Raw genomic sequence first — 24,681 nt, 5'->3', positions numbered from 1 at the left:
GGCTCTGACTGCACCTATATCAGGGGCTCTGACTGCACCTATATCAGGGGCTCTGACTGCACCTGTATCAGGGGCTCTGACTGCACCTATATCAGGGGCTCTGACTGCACCTATATCAGGGGCTCTGACTGCACCTATATCAGGGGCTCTGACTGCACCTATATCAGGGGTTCTGACTGCACCTATATCAGGGGCTCTGACTGCACCTATATCAGGGGCTCTGACTGCACCTATATCAGGGGCTCTGACTGCACCTATATCAGGGGCTCTGACTGCACCTATATCAGGGGCTCTGACTGCACCTATATCAGGGGCTCTGACTGCACCTATATCAGGGGCTCTGACTGCACCTATATCCGGGGTTCTGACTGCACCTATATCAGGGGCTCTGACTGCACCTATATCAGGGGCTCTGACTGCACCTATATCAGGGGCTCTGACTGCACCTATATCAGGGGCTCTGACTGCACCTATATCAGGGGCTCTGACTGCACCTATATCAGGGGCTCTGACTGAACCTATATCAGGGGCTCTGACTGCACCTATATCAGGGGCTCTGACTGCACCTATATCAGGGGCTCTGACTGCACCTATATCAGGGGCTCCAGTGTCAGACTAGATGAGACATTCTCCAGTAATGCAGGGATCTAATCTATGATTGTCATCCTATAATAACCATACACCATTCCTGGGTCGCTGTCCTGGGTGCTGAATCCTTAGCACATGTGCGGAGTGAGGAGCAGCACAGGCAGGAGGCTGGTGGGATGTCACTGAGGACATTGGATTGATTCGTGTATATCTGCTGGGTCCTGTCTCTCCAGGAAGCAGAACTCCCCCGCAGCCAGTCCTATAAACCACTCCTCTGCTTTGACTATACAGAGCTGCTCTGCAGTTTTCTACTCACAAAGACTACAGAGTAATGGGACAGAGCTCCCCTAGACAAACCAGAGAAAGAGGAACCAAGCAATGGAAGCCAAGCAGAAGCCCTTCTATCCAACCAGAGCTCCCATCTCCAGTGTCTGCAGGGAGCCACCTACACTATTAGAGAAAGATGCATCAAGAAGATAACTGGCAGCACAGGTAGGGTTAAGGTGAGGATGGGAGATGGAAAGTACCTGTAGGGTTCTCAGGTGACCTGTCCCAGAAGATGTCCAGCTCCATCTATGCTGCTTTTCACATTCTGCTCAGTATCCTCATCCCAGCTGCCAATATTCCGGTCATTGTCATCTTGTCCAAGCTGCTGAAGAAAAGGCGCTGCAAGAGTTACATCTTCATCCTGAACCTGGCTGCTGCAGACCTTCTGGTGGGACTCATGTGCATCATGGAAGCCCTAGATGACATCTTTGATGAGGAGTTTGACAGGAACCTTTTCTTCTGTCTGCTGAGGTTATGCTTCACAGTCACTCCTTGCATTGGATCTATGTTAACTCTCCTCTTAATCTCCCTGGACAGATACCTGGCTGTGAAGATGCCACTATATTACATTAAGATCATGAATGGTAAGTGTGTTGGCATTTCTCTGGCTGTACTGTGGGTGGTCGCCTTCTTTGTTGGCCACATGCCTTTAATAGCCCCCTCACTGCAGCACAACAACTACACTGGAATCTGTGGACTCTTCTATGCAACAAAGAGTGACTATCTGTATGTTCTGTGCTTCGTTATTTTCCTGCCAGCCTTAGTGACTATCGTGTGTCTCCACATTGCTGTTGGAAGAATTGCCTATTTCCACCACAGACGGATCCAGAGAACAAGGGCCATTAGTGGTCTTCCCAGCAACCACCCAGCACATTCATCCCACTTCAAGGCAGCTAGAACAGTTCTTATAGTCATTGTCTGCTTCACCCTATCATGGGGTCCTTACTACATCACTGGAATCATCCAAGCCACTTGCACCTCCTGCAAGCTGGTGGACTTACTAAAGGATATTTTATTTGTAATGGGCGAAGCAAACTCTCTTCTTAACCCCATCATCTATACCTTCTATTGTAGAGACATAAGAAGTTACCTATACCAACATCTTATCTGCAGAAGAAGAAAGGTGAAGCCTCAGGTGTTAGCATTGGTCCAGTTCACCAATATTGGAGGAGCAGCTGGCCATGAAAACTCTACACTGGCCCAAATATCTGGAGACACTGGCCATAACCTGTCCATTGTAACATGCAATGGTGAATATTGTAAAGGCACATCTTAACACTAGAAGTCCCAGGAATTTTGAGCTCCATAGAGTTCCAATGGTAGAAATGTTAAATGACCCCTCTCAGGGACTTCTAGTGTTAAAAGGTGGCAAATAATACAAGTGATATCCTACAGATTGATCTATGAAATAAAAGCACAAGATTCTTCACTACAGGCTGTGATCTGATGTGACTACTACAATACTGCTGGGGCAAGGAATATCCACTGTACTGATTCCGGAGCCTCAGGTTGCCTACCTCTGCATTAGTCCTGGTGCTATAGACTGGCAGTGTTCAGTAGAAGGCTATTCTGGGCCAGCTCTTTTTTGGAGATCAGTTAGGATTGTTGCCTGCAGATATTTACAGATGGGCACAATCTTAGGACATTTTGAGTTGTCTATAATCTGACTTCCCTTTGTTAGGAATCACATTTTACAAGATGCAGGTTATTTTATATCTGCAGTAATTCCATGCAGGGTGAAGGGCAGTCCCACATTTTTTTGTGTTTATATGTACAGATTGTTTTTTTTTCTATGAATATATTTACAATGTTACTATGTGTTTACAGGACTTATTTTAATGCATAAAAAATATAAATATTTTATCCCATTTTTCTTTTATGCATCTGTTCCTTTATGAAATACATTGTTGACAAATAAGCAGTATTTTACTTGGGGGACTTTGTGTATTTATTCCATTGTCTACATAATTCTGCTGTATTTCAGCATAACGGCAAGATGATGCATTATATCAGATGTGCCAAATACATTCACATTGTTTTGTTTTTGTGGAATGTAGAAAAAAAACAAAAATCTATGGTTCTTAAAGGGAAACAACCAGCAGGATTTTCCCATGTAAAGTAGAGGCAGTGCCATACTGGCGCTAGCATGGTAAGTGAAATCATACTGTCATGATTCCTCTGTGCAGAGCATCTTGCACACTAGGACATGCTCTGCTGGGTTTTCCTGGGTTACTGGCTGGCAGGTTGATTGACAGTGCAGGATTCCATGCAGGTTCTCTGAGGTGCTGATTGCTCATCTTCCTGGTAATTGCTCTGCTTCTTTTCTGAGCATGCTCTCCCAGAAGCTTGCCAGTCGTACATTCTGGTTTGTGTATAGTGTGGTTAGCCTGTATTCCTGTTTGTTCTGATACTTGTTGCCTGACCCCGGACTGTTGTTTGACTCATCTCTGCCCACTCCCTGTTCTTGTTGCGACCTCCTGGCTTTTGACCTCGGACCGTTACCTTACCACATCTCAGTTTACTCCCTGTATCCATACGTGCCTTCCTGGAATCCTGACCTCGGATTGGGACCTGACTACACCTCTATTTCCTCCTGGAATCCATTGCGTGTCCTCCTGTTACCAGACCCCGGCTTTACTGACTACTCTTCCGTTTGTACTACCCATATGTAGTGACTAGCATCACATATACCTTCAGTTGCCAGATTGTATGTTTGATCGCCCAAAAATATGTTCTCAAAGGTCCAGAAATGAGTTCATTGGTTGAGTGGTGTGTGCAAAGGGCGGGCCTTTGTGGGTTGGGTCCTCTGTATATAGTCCTCCTCCTGCGTTCCCCTGTCTTACCCCCTTTTGTTTATTTAAATTTTTGTTGGTGGCGCATGTGCATTGCTATTATGATGTCTTCATTAAAATGGAGCACACATGTACCGCGATCACCAGTGACATTTTATTGCAGACACTCACTGTGGAGACGACTGTGAGCGGCAGGGGCGCATGATCAGATGAAAAACAAAATTCAGTCATCACATGGGCCGATGCCGCTCATATTTGTCTCCACTGTGTCTTCAATAAAATGGCGTTGGAGATACCGGTACATGCATGCACTGACTCCAGCTCCATTTTAATGAAGACAACATCAAAATAGCAATGCACACGCGCTACCAACAGCTACAATGATCGTGCAGCGTGAAATTTAAAGAAAGAAAAGGGGCAAGCCAGGAGGAAGCAGGAGAAGGAATATACACCGAGGACCCAACCCACAAAGTCCTACCCCGCAGCACACGCCAATCAAACCATGCACTCATTTCTGGACCTTTGAGAACGTTTTATTCAGCAATCAAACATCCAATCTGGAAACTGAAGGCATAATTTCATTCACCATGCTAGCGGAAGTATGGCACTGCCTTTGCTTTATATGGGAACATCCTGCTGGTTGGTTCCCTTTAAACTGACTGAATACATTAGTCACATATATAAATCACTGCTGAGCACCAAGTTTATGTTGTGATTTTTTTTGAAAGTCTGTAAAAATAACTCATGCAAGGTGTATCATGTATATGTGTCATGAGTTTGAATTACAAAAAAAAAAAATTGGATTCATAGATTGATCAGTCAAAAAATTGTCTCTTTTATTGCCATCATGTCAACAACTTTACCGTCTTTACCATATTACTAGGGTATACAGCATCATACGGCCTTGATTAATAATCAGCCACAAAGATTGAAACATATTTCAAATAATGACTACTAAATAGATCTATTTAGGACTGTGTTCACATTTGTATTGGTGTCATTGATTATTAAAAATCTTTATTTTTATCTTAACTTTTCACATGTTCTGTTAAGGTGTTCAGAAGTTGCTCCAATAATATCTAATGTACATACAATTGCTGTAGGTGAGGGCTGGAGTACACTTGTGTAAAAGTTTAGCAATATTTTAAAAAGTAGTAATTGATGAATCAGCTGCAAACATCTGGAAACCCGAGAGCCTTCCCACAATTACAACCATAAAAAAAAACAGGTAAACACAAGGCGCAAATATAAAAAAGGCAAAAAAAAAACCCTGTAAAAACTAGACAAAGAAAAGGTTAAAAGGCAGTAAGAAATCGTCACATAGTGTAAAGAACAAGTGATATTTTTTTTTCTTTTCAAATTTAAAGAGAAAGTGTCATTGCAAAATAACCACTTTTTATATTTTTTTCAAATCACTATTTTGATTATAAAAATCCTAAAATCTATGAATATTCACTCTGAAAACGGAACTTAAAGGGAACCTGTTACCAGATTTGCGGCCTATAAGCTGCGGCCACCACCAGTGGGCTCTTATATACAGCATTCTAACATGTGTAGAGCGTAAAAAACACTTTATAATACCCACCTAGGGGGTCGGTGCGATGCAAACTGGTCAGATGGGTGGCGCTGTTCTCCGGAATCGGCGCCTCCTCTTTCGGCCATCTTTGTCTTCCTTCTTCTGAAGCCGGCATGCATGACACGTCCTACATCATACACCCTCGCCGGCATTGAAGTCCTGCGCAGACACGCTTTGATCAGCCCTGAGCAAGGCAGATCAAAGGATTGCATTGCACCTGCGCAGGACCTCAATACCGGCCTGTGTGCATGATGTAGGACACATCATGCACGCCGGCTTCAGAGAAAGAAGACTACGTTCTACACAGCGGTCTGGGCTCTTATATACAGCATGTTAGAATGCTGCATATAAGAGCCCACTGGTGGTGGCCACAGCTTATAGGGCCCAAATCTAGTGACAGGTTCCCTTTAAAGTTGATCTTTCACCAGTTTGAGCATGTTAATCTGGACACATCATGGAGTAGTGGCTGCAGAGCTGAGTAACAGTAGTTTTTATTTTACTTTATTTTCTCTGTTGCGGAGATATTAGCTTGTCAAGTTTAGGTTATAATTTGTGTTACCAGAAATGTGTCTCTGGGGGCATGAACTTCTACTCCAGCATGAGGTTAACCAATCAAAAGCAGGCAGCAACACAGAGGGGAAAAACGAACACACTCTTCTTTCCTTATTATTCAATGAATCTCTTGTGTAAAGCACTGTTCCCCAATCTGTAGTTTCGGAGCCACATGTGGTTCGTGGGCCAAGATATCACTCTCTGGTGTCTGTCAGCTTCATGCATTAGCAACAGGTCTAACAAGCTGCTATGAAGAGCTAGTCTGCAGAACGTGACTTTTGTGAATGGCCCTGCTCAGAAGAGAAGTTCTGTATGTGCATATGCTGGGAGAAGAGATGCATATAGTAAGCTGGAGATTGGATGACACTGCAAGAAGCTGGATAAAATAAAGTGGTTAATGTGATTGATGCAAGAATTACAAATTGGGGGGTAGAGTCAGAATCCCTGAATGTAAATATACTGCCTATAAGAACCACAAGGGGCACAATGTTCTGGTTTGCCTTCTGTGGGCAAGTTTTGTATGTCATCACACCAATAACAAGGGGCTCTGGGTGTCACTACTGTTGGGTGGAGGATCGCTCAGTGTGGCTCACAACCATTTCTCAAAGCTGAATGTATCTCTCAATGTACGGCCAGAGTCACACTTGTGAGAGATTCGCGTGAGTCTCGCATCGCATCCCCTAGCACAGACTGACGCCCTCCGGACAGGAGTGTCTCAGCTGCATAGAAATACATACAGCCGACCTGATCCTGTCAGGAGAGTGTTTGGCCATGCCGGGTGATGTGATGCGAGAATCACGCGAGTCTCTCGCAAGTGTGACTCTGGCCTAAGAAAGGTTAGATTTCATTGGTGTAGAGAAACACAGCAGACTTGAGTTGTGTATCAGTACAAACACTTCCAGATCTCTTCTCACAGTGCTGTCAGCTTTCACCCTTCCCCCCAAGCTGACTGCTTTGACATGAGATCTGGAAGTGTTTCTAATGATACATAAGTCAGCTCTGATGTATCACTACAGAGTAGCTGCAGAGATCAGTAAGAGAGGAGAGGAGGGCATGTACTTTTTTCCCTGTGTTGCTGCTTGCTTATGATTGATGATCCTTATGTGCAGGAAGAGATAAATGCCCCCAGAGTCAAATCTCAGTGGTTAGCACTGCAGTCTTGCAGCACTGGGGTCCTGGGTTCAAATCCCACTAAGGATGACATCTACAAGGAGTTTGTATGTTCTCCCCATGTTTGCGTGGGTTTCCTCCAGGGTCTCCGGTTTCCACCCACACTCCAAAGACATACAAATAGAGAATATAGATTGTGAGCCCCAATAGAGAGAGTGTTACTGATGTATGTAAAGTGTTGCGAAATATGTTGGCGCTATATAAAAATTAAAATTATTATTATTATTAATAATAATAATAATAATAATAATAATCACAGTTGGGCTATAACATAAATTATAACCTAAACTTTACAAGCAATCTTTGCAATGGAGAGGGGATATTAGAAAATATCAGCTATGTTTCACTTAGCTCTGCAGCCAGTATTCCATGATGTGACTAAATAAAATACTCATACTGGTGAAGGGGTCTCTATGACATGAATAAATAAAATGTTCCTTTAATGTATGTACAATCTTTAGTGAAGAATCTACATAATCCGTAATCCTCCTTCTTCGTCACACTTCTAGTGATGGTGTATTTCATCCAATGATATTGCTATTAGTACTGCTGAAACCATTAGTTCCACAAGTGATAACCACCCAAAATATTGTCATGGAGTGTGATGAAGAGGAAGGATTCCAGATAGTGTAGATTGTACTTTAAGTATCGTAGAGAAAGGTAAGATTGTGTATTATCTGTCTTTATTGTCTTGTGTGTCTTTATTTTCTAGAGCACTGGGTTAAATCATTATAGTATTATAAAGCATAAGAGGTTGACTTAAGGCCGCTTTACACGCAGCGACATCGCTAGCGATCGCACCCGCCCCCGTCGTTTGTGCGTAATGGGCAAATCGCTGCCCGTGGTGAACAATATCGCTAGGACGCATCAAACGGACTTACCTTCCTAGCGACGTCGCTGTGGGCGGCGAACAACCTCTTTTTTAAGGGGGCGGTTAGTGTGGCATCACAGCGACGGCGGAGAGCAGCCACATTCACGTCACTCCCACCTCGTTGCCGGAGGGCGCAGGAATGCTGTTGTTCGTCGTTCCCGGGGTGTCACACGTAGCGATATGTGCTGCCTCAGGAATGACAAACAACCTGCGTCCAAAATGAGCAACGATATTTAGGAATGGAATGACATGTCAACAATCAACGATTTTTGCCTTTTTTCGGATCGTTAGCGGTTGCTCGTAGATATCACACGCTACGACGTCGCTAACGAGGCCGGATGTGCGTCACGAATAACGTGACCCCAGCGATATCTCGTTAGCGATGTCGTTGCGTGTAAAGTGGCCTTAACACAATTCCTTCTTAAAGACTACCGTATATTCCCCAATGTAAAATAAAAATACCCATACTCACCTCTCACTCCGGCACCATACAAGCAATGTCAGCTCCAGGTCTCCCAGGGCTCACGTGACATTGTTATGTCATATGAGTCTTGAAGTCAATCAGTGGCTCTTATTGAGCTGCTGTGCTCACTTCTTTGGAAGAATCTCAGAATTCTGAAGCAAGTAAGAGCACAACTGCCCATTAGCAATCACTGATTGACGGATTGACAATGTTGCATGAGCCCGATGTTAGCATCGATGGAACCGCACTTGTATGAGAGGTGAATACAGGGCATTTTTTATTTACATCGGGATGACCAAGTAGAGGATAACCCCTTTTATATTAGGCTCACAATTATTTACTACAGCCAGAGTGGAGCTGGGTGAATTGATTTTGTAATTAAACATATATATTGCATACACACCTGAACCTCAAGATAATTACTGATGCAAGTAAGCAGGTCAGTACCATGCCTCCACAAACCCAAGTCATCTTAATTATATCAGGTCAGTATCATGCCTCCACAGTTACATACCTGAGTAGTGATGGGCAAACCCCCCCCGATGTTCGTGTTCAGGAGACTCCCCCAAACTTTTTGTAAAGTACTTGTAGTCACATACTATCTAGACTTATTTGGCTTATCTCAATTCTTTTCATTTGAGAGCAGCCATATGAGTCTAGTTGACATGTGATTGCAAGTATGCAAATCGTACACGTGGTCTCACTCGCAAGGGGAATTTTTACAGTTGCACTGTTCATGGAGCTTCCATTAACAGGATTAGCTCAAACCATTGCATTTACCAGATCCTGGAGTTGCCCTGTCCTTCACCCTTTAATCCCTGGAAAGGGATCTGGATTTACACAGTGGCCTCTGGGCTGAGGCCATAGAGTCAGGTGCTGAACAGTAGAATAAGCTGAAGGCAAGAAGAATTGACAAGTGGTGTCAATGACAAGAGGTCACGTCAGGGATAAAGTCAGAAAGCAAGAGGTTGGTGAAAACTCAAGTCAAAGTCTGAAAATGGCAGAAATCAGAAAGACAACCCTAGAAGAGCAAGGACTAGAGATAAAAGCCAGGTGAGGAGAACTCATTGGCTGCAAGTGACACAGGTATTTAAGTAGCAGACAGCCCCACCTAGGGCTTCTCGAAAAGCAGTAATCATATCCAAACAATTAACCCCATACTTCCCTGATCTAAGGGCACAAATAGTCCCAAAACTAAAACAGGACAACTGTCACTCTCACACATCACCCAAAGCAGCTGAAGTCAAGTCTGATGCTTCAGTGAGTACGATTGCTGACCCTGGAGACCAAATGGGTGAAATCCTATTGTTGGTTCCAGTGAGCAAATGACTTGTGAATGACTAAGGAATCAGGGTTCCTGGGGTCAAATAGGGCCAGGAGGAACATCTGCATAAAGCTTGTTTGCATGGGTTTCCTCTCTGTAATGTTTCCTCTAGTCCATGTGTGATAAAAAGCTCAACTGTAATTGTTGTCAAACATAACAATTTATGTAAACTGTGAGCCCTCGCGGGCAGGGACCTCTCTCCTCCTGTACCTGTCTGTGTCTTGTATTGTTTATGATTATTGTACTTGTCCCTATTATGTATACCCCTTTCACATGTAAAGCGCCATGGAATTGATGGCGCTATAATAATAAATAATAATAATAATTTAGAGCGATAAAAGAAAAAAATACAATGAAAAGGGCAGAAATAAATGCAATTTTTATTATTACTAAAGTCTTACAAATGGTTGCAAAGCCACCTGACGGCATGCAAAATGTTACACGTGTGTCAGGAATCCAGCATGTGATGAGAATGTGAAATACTTCTAATTGGGTACGTTACAGGGTACATAATTGCTTACGATATCCCGGATTGATGAGCAGACATCCTTGTTAATGTTACAAACACTGCAGAGGTAAATTAGCCTCTGTGCCTGGGCCACCAGAAATGATGAAGGCTTGACTTTGTCCCACTGCTTTTTAGACCGAAAATTCAGGCATTCATGACATTTGTTTAACAAACTCAGGAACCTGATCTTCATGGCGAGCAGCATTAATTCATCTTCCGCTGATTTCTTCTGCAAGTCGCCGTCTCCTTTTGCCTCCTTTCAATTAAAAATAATAGTAAAATCATGAAGGAAAGTCATACTAAGCATATTTTCCATTAAGCTGTTCATTTAATTTAATTACATTATTTTCTGTTTCTACAATAAAAGTGGTTTTCCATAGTTTAAAGGGAACCTGTCAAAAGTATTTTCAGCATTAAACCAAAAGTATCACCTTATGCAGCTCCTGGGCTGCATTCTATTAAGGGTGCACCTTATTGCTGACTCCCTTTGCAGACCCCAGAACTAACTTAATAAAATCTGACTGCCACATATGCTAATGACCGGTTCGGGTCAGATGGGCGTGCTCATTTTCAGCTCCTGTCCCTCCTTCTGGCCTTGTTCGCCGTCCTCCTTTCATGATTGACGTTGATGACCCCTCCATCATCATCATCCACGTTGCTCTGCCAAATCTCGCGCCTGTGCAAAGTCATTCCCAGCAGGTGCAGTTCGCTCTGCCCCATCGCGGGCCAAGCTAAAAACATAGCTGCCTTTGCACGAGTTGGTGAGGTCTTTGCGCAGGAGCGAGATTATGGTCAGTGATGTGCATGACGTCACTTGCGTTATCCTCGTACCAACCATAATCTCATGCCTGTGCAAAGACCTCACCAGCTCGCGCGAGGGCAACTATGTTTTCGGCTCGGCCCGCAATGGGGCAGAGCGAACTGAGCCTGTGCGAGTCGGGAATGACTCTGCACAGGTGCTAGATTTAGCAGAGCAACGTGGATGATGACGGAGGCGTCATCCATGTCAATCATGAAAGGAGGACGGCGAACAAGGCCAGAAGGAGGGACAGGAGCTGAAAAGGAGCACGCCCATCTGACCCGAACAGGTCATTAGCATACGTGGCGGTCAGATTTTATAAAGTTATTTCTGGGGTCTGCAAGGGGAGTCAGCAGTAAGGTGCACCTTCATAGAATGCAGCCCAGGAGCTGCAGATCGTGATTCTTTTGGTTTATTACTGAAAAAACTGGTGACAGGTTCCCTTTAATGTTGGGCAATCTGGTATGCACAACATGCTCGTATATCTACTGTAATAGTCCCGAGAGGCATTGTTGTGAATTATTTAGGGACACTGCTAAAGTGAATTGCAAATTGCATCTATAAGACCAGTAGTTCTGCAATTTGGTTGTAGGTCTCGGAGTGCCCCATGTGTGTAGAAGCATTCTATGATCTAAAGAGTGAGGTGAAAATACAAATCAAGGAGGCACAAACTAAAGGCTATCAAAGTAGCCAAGATCAGGAAATAGAGAAGGTAAGCCATCCAAATGAAACAGAGTCCCAAATATGTAAATCAAGCAGTAAAACACTGATCAGTCTGATCTGCTGTCGGGGAGAGTGTAACTTAACTTTTATTCAATAAATTCTCTGCTTGGAACATCCTGGACTTAGGAGTCCAGTGGGCGGTCCTAATCAGTGATTGACAGCTGAGTACTGACACTTACACATGAATCTGTCAAACATCAAGTGACATTTTAATATATCTCAAATGGAAAGTCTTCCTACAAAAATCAAGCCGTTCAGCTTGTCATGCTTGTCCTGTCTTGTTGCTCATAGTTTATGCAGCACTTGCAAGCTGTTGGGATATCTATGGAGGAGCAGCCACTCAATGAATGCAGAGCTGAAGAGCTGCACACAGTGTTTGCTTTTGTTTCTATTATTTGCCTCGGTTTCTTCCTCTATTTTCATGCAACACACAAAAGAAATATAACAAGGATGAATCTGCATTGTACATCCTCTTCCTTTCCCCTCAACAAGTGGTTATATTCTCGCTTTGGCCGGTTTCACACATCCGGCTTTTTGCCGTTTTGCCGGATGCGGCGCTCTCCCGTACAGTTAATACAGTACAATGACAGCGCAACAAGCGCCGGTCACATGCTGTCATGTGACCGGCGCATGTGACCCGGAAGTTACAGCGCTGTCATTGTACTGTATTAACTGTACGGGAGAGCGCCGGATCCGGCAAAACGGCAAAAAGCCGGATGTGTGAAACCGGCCTTTGCGACTTTGCTCATGAACATTTACCTGTGAAGTCAATTTTCTTCCTCCAACATTGAATTTTGCTTGCTTCCCCATTGCCAAAAATGTGACATATATTCGGTCTTTCCCAAATATTCTGATGCCAACATGATGATTCAAGGCTATAAATATTGGTTTGAACTCAACACAAGGACTGACAATTTCAGGGCTCTTCCACCTCCATCGCCGTACTCTGCTGCCGGTGCAGTCCGAGTATTGTCCTCCCACTGGATTCATAATTATCCTGGATATTAAAGAACATAATAAGGCATTTCATGTATATGTCAGTGACTTAATCAGTATAAGAGCTTATTACTACTATCATTTTATATGATATAATAGCATTTCACAATATTCCTTAAAATGGAAGAAACAAATCATATAAGTAAAATCGCATTTAACTATTTATGTGCAGCATGTAGGACAATGCATGGGATATAATGTAATATCTCAAATAATTTTTACACTTCCTATATGTGCTTGGCACCGGTGGAATATCTAGCAGACACTTGTCAGAAAAAGCTCACAACAGCTCTTAATTTATGATTATTCTGCTATATGTGATATTTAATTAGTAAAAATTGATGCAAGAACAGGAATCTACATGTCACAAATTCTTATTAGTGAGGAGTGAGCACTTCCATGCTAGGGTGCTCATTACTCGTCACTAGCAGCGATAAGTGGGCACTTCCATTCTTGGGTGCTCATAACTCCTATCTAACAGTGATGAATGAGCACTACGATGCTCTGGTGCTCGGTACTCATAACTAGCAGTGATGAGTGAGCACTGCCATTTTCAGGTGCTCGAGTGAAAACTGTGGAAAAAGAAAGCGCAATAGGGTCTTACCCCAATATATATAGGGTGAGGCAAAGAGTAATACTACTCACCAATTCGGGTTGTGACAGTCACAACACCTTTAGCAGCATGTAACACCAAGTCCCGGCAGCGGTCCCCATGCGGCAGATAACAGAGAGTAATAGAGACGGGTTTCACAGCCGCGCCAAAGGACTACTGGATTCTTTTCAGATTAATGTTTCTTTATTTCATGCACAGGTCAAGTCTACGCGTTTCAGGAGAACACAGCTCCCTTCTTCAGGACAAACCAGCAAAGAATCATCAAATCCCTGAGATTTGATGATTCTTTGCTGGTTTGTCCTGAAGAAGGGAGCTGTGTTCTCCTGAAACGCGTAGACTTGACCTGTGCATGAAATAAAGAAACATTAATCTGAAAAGAATCCAGTAGTCCTTTGGCGCGGCTGTGAAACCCGTCTCTATTACTCTCTGTTATTTTCAGGTGCTCGGTACTCGCAACTCAAAGACAAAATGGAGAAGGGCGGTCCGCACACACTCCGGTGGCTTAGATGTATAGGTATGAAATCACCAGATCCAACGAATAGGATATGAAATGACTGCGTTTCAGCAGTATCTGCCTTCATCAGGTACAAAATCAATATGAAGGCAGATTCTGCCGAAACGCATAGTACAGCAAGCAATGTTTTTAAAAAATTTAAAAAACTGTTTCATTTTTAATAAAGACAAGATCAGTATAAGTGGATCTGATAATTTCATACCTATACATCTAAGCCACTGGATTGGGCGCAGACCGTCCTACTCCTTTTGTCTTTTTGTTTTCTGCTTGGAGCCCGGTAAAGGACTCCAATTCAGTGGGACGACCAGCCGCCGCCGGATAGATGGGTTCCCCAGATTACATGCACGATTCATTTTACACTAAGGTGAGTGCATTACCATTCAAGCACTTCTTGGGATCACAAAATACTGCACCCAGAAAAGCGCCGCCTGCCTCTCTTCCTTTCTAGGAATTTTTTCCCACTCTGAGGCTATGTGTCCACGTTGCTTTTTACCTGCTTTTTACCTGCTTTTTTGCTGCTTTTTCAACTGACATGTCAATTGTTTTTGCCATTTGGGTTTTGCACTGCAAAGCTGAGTTTTTGTCCAAAGTTCTGCAACAAAAAGGCTGCAGTTTGAACTGCATAGTGGGCACAAGAAACCCAAATTCCCATAGACTTTGCTTGAAAAGCAGAGCACATCCTTTTCGGCATTAAACGCTGCAGTTGAAAAAGCAGCAAAAAAGCAGGTAAAAAGCAGGTAAAAAGCAACGTGGACACATAGCCTTAGTACTCGTATCTAGCAGTGATGAGCTAGCAATACCATACTCGGGTGCTCGGCACTCGTAACGAGTAGTGATGAGGGAGCACTACCATGCTCGGATGCTTGGTACTCGTAACTAGTAGTGATGAGCTAGCACTACCATGCTCGGGTGCTTGGTAACGTAATGAGTAGTGATGAGCGAGCACTGCCATGCGTGGGTGCTCAGTGTTCGTAACTAGCAGTGATGAGCGAGCATTACCATACTCGGGTGCTCGCTACTCATAACTAGCAGTGATGAGCGAGCATTACCATGCTCGGGTACTCGGTACTCGTAACGAACAGTGCTCAGAAGAATGCAACTCCCGTACCAAATTTAATGGAAGACAGTGGGGTACTTGAGCATTTTTCTAGGAAATCTTCCCAATTGACTTCCATTATACTTGGTACATGATATATGCCCATCCTAGCATCAACTGCTCTTAACGAGTACCGAGCACCTGAGCATGGTAATGCTCACTAATCACTTAATTTTATACACTGCAACTATGTAGCTTTCTGACTGCCAGCAAGGCTGCAGCAAAAGAATATTGTGTAGGAGGTAGAATGGGTATAGCTGACTTTCCATTCCACACTTTCTTACTATTACCGTTCAGTGAAAATAATAGTACACTTTGTTATTCTCTCCTTAGACCTTAATCACACACAGCAGATCTGGTACAACTTCTTTTTATGTACTTTTTTGTCAAAAGAAGAATTTGATCCCTAAAGAGGAGAAGAGGAATTTAATTGAGTTAATACATTTTTTCTGTAAAGATCCTAGTTTTGGAGTAAAAAAAACATGCACCAAATTTGTTCTGATTCCCTTTTTACATCATTGTATTTTTATGATTAATGGGATTTTTTTTAAGAATCTTTATATAAATGTCCCAGAGCAGTTTAACATCATTGTGGAACAGCCTGAAAATCTGACATGGCCTTGAGGGTAATAATGGTTTATTCCTTAGTAGAGCTGAGCGAATCTGAGGTTTGGTGTTCATACTAAACACAGACGTTACAAAAAAAAACAGAGTTCGGGTGCTTTACGTATACAAACCACTTGTGCGAGCATCACTGTACTCGTGTACTCTCGATGCTCAGACCAGTGAGCGCTGCTTGTAGTGATTGAACGGCACACACTGGGGGTAACAATAGCGTGATCGGATGTAGTATGCACCAAACAAAATAAAAATGGAAAAAAAACCTTGCCCACCCACGCCTGGAAGTGTTCTGTTTATGGCGGGTTGCATGTGGGAGGAGACCTGAACAGCCCAATTAGTGACTTCCATTGGGGTTCAACTCAAGTTGAAACGTCTGGGTCCTAAACCGAACGGTACCTAAAGTCCGGCTGAACCTGCCGAACCGAACATCCGCTCATCTCTATTCCTTAGTTATTAAAAAGCTATTTCCTCCAAAAAACAAGGTAACACCATTTAAAAGGGACCCTTGGCAATCTCAAGATCAGGACTCTGGAATCCAGAGAATGATGTTCTGCAGCACAATCACGAATGGAGCAGAGGAGTGCATGCTCAACCTCCACCCTATTCTTTATCATTGGGACTGTTGGAAAAAGCTGAGTGCAGCACTCTATTTCTCACTGATGATAGTCCCAGAGGTCACTGTATTACCTGTACACTAAAGGCACTGTCACACACACAGATAAATCTTTGGCAGATCTGTGGTTGCAGTGAAATTGTGGACAATCAGTGCCAGGTTTGTGGCTGTGTAAAAATGGAACAATATATCCATGATTTCACTGCAACCACAGATCTGCCAAAGATTTATCTCTGTGTGTAACGGGGCCTTAACACTATATACAGAGCTACTGTGTATAATGGCACTGATGGTAATATTATTGTTATTAGTATTGTGATTTTTATTAACGATCATTATTGTAGCATTATTTGGCACTGTGTGGTGGTAATATGTGGTCTGGCCACAGTGTGGTGGTATTTCTCTGTTGCATGGGGTATTATTTGGTCATTTATGTGGTCTGGTTAAAGTGTTGAGGTATTTCTCCCTTGTATGTGGTAATATTCGGTCACTATGTGCTCTGATTATGGTGTTGCGGTATTTATCTCTTGTATGTGGTTGTATTCAGTTACTATGTGGTGGTAATATGTTATTGGTCACGGTGTGGCATTATTTCTCTCTTGTATGTGGTTGTATTCGGTTACTATGTGGTGGTAATAGGTTATTGGTCACAGTGTGGCGTTATTTCTCTCTTGTATGTGGTTGTATTTGGTTACTATGTGGTGGTAATATGTTATTTGCCCCGATGTGGCGGTATTTCTCTCTTGTATATGGTTGTATTTGGTTACTATGTGGTGGTAATATGTTATTGGTCATGGTGTGGCGGTATTTCTCCCTTGTATGTGGTATTATTGGATTTGGTAGAGTGGATTTTGTTGTGTCTGGAGGACATTTTTTCTCTATCAATAAAGGGAAGATTATTTCCAGTAGAGATTGAATACTTGAATGTTTAACCCCTCCCTGTCATGTGACTATTACACTGCAAAAATATGCTAAGTAATCGCCTATTCTAAGGCCACGTGCACACATTGAGTATTTGGTCAGTATTTTACCTCAGTATTTGTAGCCAAAACCAGGAGAGATAAAATCAGTGGAAAAGTATAATAGAAACACCTCTGCATTTTTCACCCAATCCTAGTTTTGGCTTAGAAATACTGACCAAATCCTGAACATGTGAACGTGGCCTAAGGATAATTGATAACTTATTCATCTGTGGGACCGACTGCTGGGACCTGCACTGATCGTGCAACTTTTATCCTCTTGAAAGTGGAGCTGATGTCCGATCCATTCTTTCAATAAGTGATCACCTTCCTAACCTGTGGATCGGTGATCACTTGTTTTCACCAAAGATCCCCCTTACTGCAAACTACTGTAACAGTACATCAGTTATTGTGTGTGTACAGGAGATGTGCAGGAGCCGCCTGTGCTTCACAGTCAGTGCTCCACTATAACGAGGATAATGGCTAACAGGTATTTGCATATCGCTGTAGGGTGGGCCCCTGGAGTCAATTGGAGACACCAATGGAGACACCCCAGTCCAACGCTGCTTAGGTGCATACCAGTTACTACAGAATTTTGCACTCCGAGTGTTAAAGGCCATGATCACTGTTTTTTACAGAACGGTATGGAGGCATATATATCAGGATGGGGACATATATACCAGGATGGACCCAGGATGGGGATATATATATATACACCAGGATGAGGACATATAGTACAGACCACGTTCTCAGTGGGCACACCTTCTCATTGAAAGAGTTTTCTTCATTTTCAGGACTCTGAAAATTGTAGATTCACATTGAAGGCATCAAAACTATGAATTAAAACATGTGGAATGAAATACTTAAAATAGTGTGAAACAACTGAAAATATGTCTTATATTCTAGGTTCTTCAAAGTAGCCACCATTCCATCCTGGGTAAGGAGGAGGTCAATGCCGGTTCATGCAAAAGCACAGCACACTCACTTAGCAACACATCACTAAACCTTGTGAAGGCGTGATTATACCCGAACCAGACCGGGGGGTGGAGTCAGCTGAGTGGGAACAGAGGTGTCATGTGGAGAAAGTTTGTCTAAAGTTGGAGAGGAGTAGTGGAGGAGCAAAGACCCCCGGTTTGGAGCTGGTACCGCTCAAGCCGGGCATAGACAGAAGGGTCCCAGAGCCCACGGGAATTCCTACAATAACCCTTGGACTTGTTGTGGAGGGACACTGTCAGGCTCTGGTCCCCAGGCTAGAGGAGATTAAACCCACGGATCCCTAGTGAAACCAGTGGCTGAGGTGTCTTCAAGCTCCGAGGCTACCACCGCACACTAATTCACTGGAGAGTGACCCAAAACAGACCAGAGGGATAGAGCTTCACGCCGCCCAACAGGGTTCACGGGCACTGGACAGGGTTCAGTGAGAAAGGGCACAAGGCAGGAGGGTGAAGCCAGTGCAGAGTTGAACCAGAGAAAGAGCACATTACAGAAAGGTGCACCGGACTCAACCTCCGAACTACCCGAGATCGGCTGGAGCCCATCACGGTTAATCCCAGCATTCCAAGGGTGGTCCACAGCTTGTGTGTAACCGGCTACAGTGAGTAAACATCCATTGACTACATCCCTGAGTCGCTCCATTATTCACCTGCGTCCGCCATAATAGACTACTACTACCACCCCCATCCACCCTGGGGCCCAAGCTCTACCTGTGGAGAGAGACACCATCTAAGCTGCATCACCATCAGCCCCAGAGGTCCCTATCTCGCAGCGGCGGCACCCAAACTTGCCGCATACCACAGGTGGCGTCATGAATAACTGCCATCATTGACGACATCTTTATTAAACTTTACCGCTGGGCTCATGGAATCGGGCCTGGCCACTGCGGCGCCCCTGCAGCAGCAGAAACGGAACCGCGGCTCGGTAACGAGTCTCTCCAGGCCCCTGTGGGTGCTTCACTACTGAGGAGAGCGAACCCATGACCCGCAGATTAACTAATATATATATATATATATATATATATATATATATATATATATACATATACATATACATATACATATACATATACTAGAAGGTGGCCCGATTCTAACGCATCGGGTATTCTAGAGTTTATTGTCTAGTTAATGTATGATTTTTGTTATATATATATATAGATGTTGTTGTGTGTAGTTGCCAAGTGTTTGTGTAGGGCGCTGTAAATGTTCTGGGTGTTGTCTGGGTGTGGGGGTGTGTGAGAGCGGTGTTGTTTGTGTGTTGCGTTGTGTGTGTTGCGTTGTTTGTGGAGCGCTGTGTGTCTGCAGCGTTGTGTGTGTGTGGTGCTGTGTGTGTTGCACGGTTTGTGTCGGTGTGTGTTTTGGGGGGAGGTATGTTTTGTGCAGTGTGTGTGTCTTGGAGGAGTAGTCCTGGGGGAGAGGAGTATAATAGGAGTAGTCCTGGAGAGAGAGCAGGATAATAGGAGGAGTAGTCCTGGGGAAAGAGGAGGATAATAGGAGGAGTAGTCTTGGGGGGAGAGGAGTATAATAGGGGGAGTAGTCCTGGGGAGAGAGGAGGATAATAGGAGTAGTAGTCCTGGGGAGAGAGGAGGATAATAGGAGGAGTAGTGCTGGGGAGAGAGGAGTATAATAGGAGTAGTCCTGGGAAGAGAGGAGGATAATAGGAGAAGTAGTCCTGGGGGGAGTGGATTATAATAGAAGGAGTAGTCCTGGGGAGAGAGGAGTATAATAGGAGGAGTAGTCCTGGGGAGAGAGGAGTTTAATAGATGGAGTAGTCCTGGGGAGAGAGGAGTATAATAGGAGGAGTAGTCTTGGGGGGAGAGGAGTATAATAGGGGGAGTAGTCCTGGGGAGAGAGGAGGATAATAGGAGGAGTAGTGCTGGGGAGAGAGGAGGATAATAGGAGGAGTAGTGCTGGGGAGAGAGGAGTATAATAGGAGTAGTCCTGGGAAGAGAGGAGGATAATAGGAGAAGTAGTCCTGGGGGGAGAAGAGTATAATAGAAGGAGTAGTCCTGGGGAGAGAGGAGGATAATAGGAGGAGTAGTGCTGGGGAGAGAGGAGTATAATAGGAGTAGTCCTGGGAAGAGAGGAGGATAATAGGAGAAGTAGTCCTGGGGGGAGTGGATTATAATAGAAGGAGTAGTCCTGGGGAGAGAGGAGTATAATAGGAGGAGTAGTTCTGGGGAGAGAGGAGTTTAATAGATGGAGTAGTCCTGGGGAGAGAGGAGTATAATAGGAGGAGTAGTCTTGGGGGGAGAGGAGTATAATAGGGGGAGTAGTCCTGGGGAGAGAGGAGGATAATAGGGGAAGTAGTCCTGGGGGAGGGGAGTATAATAAGGGGAGTACTCCTGGGGAGAGAGGAGGATAATAGGAGGAGTAGTGCTGGGGAGAGAGGAGTATAATATGAGTAGTCCTGGGAAGAGAGGAGGATAATAGGAGAAGTAGTCCTGGGGGGAGAAGAGTATAATAGAAGGAGTAGTCCTGGGGAGAGAGGAGTAAAATAGGAGGAGTAGTCCTGGGGAGAGAGGATTATAATAGGAGTAGTCCTGGGGAGAGAGGATTATAATAGGAGGAGTAGTCCTGGGGAGAGAGGAGTATAATAGGAGGAGTAGTCCTGGGGAGAGAGGAGGAGTAGTCCTGGGAAGAGAGGAGGATGATAGGAGGAGTAGTCCTGGGGAGGGAGGAGGATAATGGGAGGAGGAGTCCTGGGGGAGGAGTCTAATAGGAGGAGTAGTCCTGGAGGGGAGGAGTCTAATAGGAGGAGTAGTCCTGGGGGGAGAGGAGTCTAATAGGAGGAGTTGTCCTGGAGGTGAGGTGTCTAATAGGTGGAGTAGTCCTGGGGGGAGAGAAGTCTAATAGGAGGAGTAGTCCTGGGGAGAGAGGAGGATAATAGGAGGAGTAGTCCTGGGAAGAGAGGAGGATGATAATAGGAGGAATAGTCCTGGGGAGAGAGGAGGATAATGGGAGGTGGAGTCCTGGGGGGAGGAGTCTAATAGGAGGAGTAGTCCTGGGGGAGGAGTCTAATAGGAGAAGTAGTCCTGTGGAGGAGGTGTATAGGTGCGCTATATGTGCGGGGGGCGTAGCCGAGCGGGCACAGTGCGCGGGGGGGTGTGGTCGAGCGGGCACAGTGTGCGGGGGACGGGTCGGGCTGAGCCGAGCGGCCAATGCGACGGTTGTGACTGTAATGACGTCATTTTGGAGCAAGACAGACAGACAGACAGAATAAGGCAATTATAAATATATATATATATGCACATGCTACATTTCTAATTGATTTGCCAATATTATTATTATTACACCTACTACATATTGAGATGGGAATGACCCTATAATGTCTATCAATAGCAGTTATTTGTACTCTGCGGCTAATGTCTGTAAGAGATGTACGCACCCTTTCCAAGAATGGATTATTAATGAATCATCTGAATGACTTCTCCCCCATGACATTTACCATACAATCCACGTATACACAAAGTCCTTATTTTTAGGTATAAAATAAGGCAGCAGAGTTTATCATACAATAATTCTTATATTTAATTCTGCTATGTTTTTACTTTATAAATGTGATCAATGATATTAAGTCCTTGAGTGAAAATCATGTTCTTATGGAAATTTCCAATACAATTCTTGTACAAACACAATAAAGCACAAAGCCATCCAAATTCTAACAATTCAGCTTTGCCTGAGGATTAACCCATCTCCCATTTTAAACAGGCCTACATAAGAAAATTCCATCCGGAAAAAGTAATTATGAGAGATAATGGGGTGGATGTAAAAATAGATTTACTATGTAAATACATTGAAGATATGAAGCCGATTGATTACTACTTTCCTAAGGTTAGGCAGGATAACACCATATTAAAGAAGCAGAAAAAAGGACCAAATGGTTCAGAATGATGCACTCTGTCAGATAATTTACTAGATGTGTACGACATTATTTCTTATCACCTCTTGCCTCACACCATTATTTTGCATCCAAAAATTATAAATTATACCTGCCATTCCGGTTAGTTACACTCAATTTTTTCTCTCATTCTCAAGGAAGTGTAAAATATTTCTGGCCAACGTAATGAAAGACACTGACAAGGAAGGTATAAAAAATGTAACTCATTAAGAATGTGGGGAACGCCCTGGAAGGCTCTTCTTTTTAGCACTTTGTGCATAATTCTAATGCATTTTGCCATAACAAACACCATATATATGACAAGCTTTAATATGCTTGATATATGAAAGGAGGACTTCATGTTTGACATACAATACAGTGAGAGAGAGACAGAAACATTGTCTATGTAGTGCCACAGCTTTAAATGGATTCTGTCAGTAAGATCCTGCCCAAAACCACGTATATGGGCAAGCAGATGTTTGATAGCTAAATGCATGAATACCTATACCGTATTTTTCGGACTATAAGACGCATCGGACTATAAGACGCACCCTGGTTTTAGAGGAGGTAAATAGGAAAATATAATTTTAAGCAAAAAATGTGGTCATGACACACTGTTATGGGGCGAGGCTCTGCTGCTGACACTGTTATGGGGGTAATGTCCCCAAAATTCTCTACTAAGGTACCCCATCCTGGTAATGATCCCCCTGCCTTGTATATGATTCTCCTGTCTTTATATATATATATATATATATATATATATATTATATACATATACACTGTATATGTCCCTCATCCTGGTATAGCCACCATCCTGCTATATACCGCCATCCTTGTATATGGCCGCATCCTGCTCTATACCAAAAATGACAGAAAAATACTCCTAAAATGTGTTACCTTTAATGATTTCCAACACAATTTAAAAACGTGAAAAAGACTTGTACAAATATACCCTAAGGGTCTAAATTACAGATTAGTTAACAGTTTAGTGGACCGGTCAGCGGTATATCCCAGCAAAATGGGTTATATCGCTCCACTTCACAATCAATAATAAATCAAAAGTTTACACTCATTATAAAAGCAATCAAGAACATAGTCATTATGTCTAGATCCAATAATTATCCATATACTGGGAAGTGTACAAATAAAATTAACAATATATCTCCCATGTGACAGTAGGAAATAACATATATATATATATACATATATATATATGTTAACACTATATGTGGTTTTGGCTGTATAGGACGAAATGGAAGATATGTAATTTACTAAATTGGTGGAAATTTTTATGCCCAAGGCAACATTTTAACCCCAATATTTTAATCTAAATCACAGCCACTGTAATGTTTCAATCATTGGAAATGGTTGAAACATTGAAATCCAGCCATGATCAGTGCAGCTATAGCACTGATCATTGGCTGGAGCAGGGTGACCTCTGCTTCACCCACCCCCAGCTCTGATTGGAGAGACCGGCCTTGTGACCAATCTCTCCAATCATTGTGGATCTGGGGCTGGTGACCGCTCCCCTCAGCTTCACTCCGGCGTCTGTGGAAGCTGTGGAGAGCGATCCCTGTATGTGCATCAGTAAGTTATAGCTGCCGCCGCCCCCCTCCATCTGCAGTCCCCCTTCCATCTGCTGCTGCTCTCCCCATCAGCCGCTACCCCTCCATCTGCCACCGCTCCCCACATCAGCCGCTACCCCTCCATCTGCCACCGCTCTCCCCATCAGCCGCTGCCCCCTCCATCTGCCACAGCTCTCCCCATCAGCCGCTGCCACCTCCATCTGCCACCACTCTCCCCATCAGCCGCTGCCCCCTCCATCTGTGACAGCTCTCCCCATCAGCTACTGCCCCCTCCATCTGCCACCGCTCTCCCCATCAGCCGCTGCCCCCTCCATCTGCCACCGCTCTCCTCATCAGCCACTGTCCCCTCCATCTGCTACCGCTCTCCCCATCAGCCCCTGACCCCTCCATCTGCCTCCCCCCCTCCATCAGCTGCAGCCCCCTCCATCTGCCGCTGCTCTCGCCATTAGCTGCGGCCCCCTCCATCTGCCTCCTCCCTCCATCAGCCGCTGCCCCCTGCATCTGCCGCTTTCCCCATCAGCCGCTGCCCCCTCCATCTGTCTCCCCCCTCCATCAGCCGCTGCCCCCTCCATCTGCCGCTGCTCTCCCTATCAGCCGCTGCTCCCCTCCTTGATTGAAATTAGCGTACAGACTACAAAACTGAATAATGAGAAAGAGGGCTGCACCGTTCATTGGACAAGTTGAGCAGTTTGCTCAGGCGGCACTATATTCAGGGTGGCGGCAATGCGGCCAGGGGGCGGAGCTGTATGGGGACTGCCGTTTTCCGCCGCCTAGTGCCTCAACAGGTAAACCGTGCACAGGATGTCCCGGCCGCCCGACAGCACGACAGCACCCCCTCCTTGCTCCTCAATCTCGGCCGCCAGCTGACAGATCCCCCCCTCCCGCTCCTCAATCTCGGCCGCCAGCGCCTGACAGCAGCCCCCCCGCTCCTCGCCTCAGAGATGCATACTGGCAAATATATTTTTACAAAAAAAACACTGGATATAACCATTCCCCATTTTGCTGGGATATACCGCCGACCAATCCACTAAACTGTTAACTTATCTGTAATTTAGACCTTTAGGTATATTTATACAAGTCTTTTTCACGTTTTTAAATTATGTTGGAAATCATTAAAA

General features: G+C 44.2%; 2 protein-coding genes across 2 annotated transcripts in view; one reads left to right on the top strand and one right to left on the bottom strand.

Moving 5' to 3' along the window:
* Positions 1–985: 985 nt before the first annotated feature.
* Positions 986–2,739, top strand: GPR119 (G protein-coupled receptor 119). The gene has a single exon (XM_075338592.1). It carries the CDS (start codon positions 1,148–1,150, stop codon positions 2,189–2,191), a length of 1,044 nt encoding a protein of 347 aa, XP_075194707.1. The 5' UTR covers positions 986–1,147; the 3' UTR covers positions 2,192–2,739.
* Positions 2,740–10,029: 7,290 nt separating this feature from the next.
* ERICH6 (glutamate rich 6) overlaps positions 10,030–24,681 on the bottom strand; it is a 130,947-nt gene continuing 116,295 nt past the window's right edge. The window contains exons 13-14 of the mRNA XM_075338591.1: positions 12,453–12,690; positions 10,030–10,427 (exon numbers count right to left, since the gene is read on the bottom strand). Coding sequence (XP_075194706.1) covers positions 10,149–10,427; positions 12,453–12,690 — 517 coding nt within the window. The 3' untranslated portion in view covers positions 10,030–10,148. The remainder of the gene's footprint in view (positions 10,428–12,452; positions 12,691–24,681) is intronic.

Source organism: Anomaloglossus baeobatrachus, chromosome 3 (genome assembly GCF_048569485.1).
Source record: "Anomaloglossus baeobatrachus isolate aAnoBae1 chromosome 3, aAnoBae1.hap1, whole genome shotgun sequence".
NCBI classification, from domain to species: Eukaryota; Metazoa; Chordata; class Amphibia; order Anura; family Aromobatidae; genus Anomaloglossus; species Anomaloglossus baeobatrachus.
This window is presented reverse-complemented; position numbering and strand designations above follow the sequence as displayed.

Excerpts from the sequence above, each read along its gene's own strand:
- GPR119 (XM_075338592.1), top strand. The coding sequence starts at position 1,148 with ATGTCCAGCTCCATCTATGCTGCTTTTCACATTCTGCTCAGTATCCTC.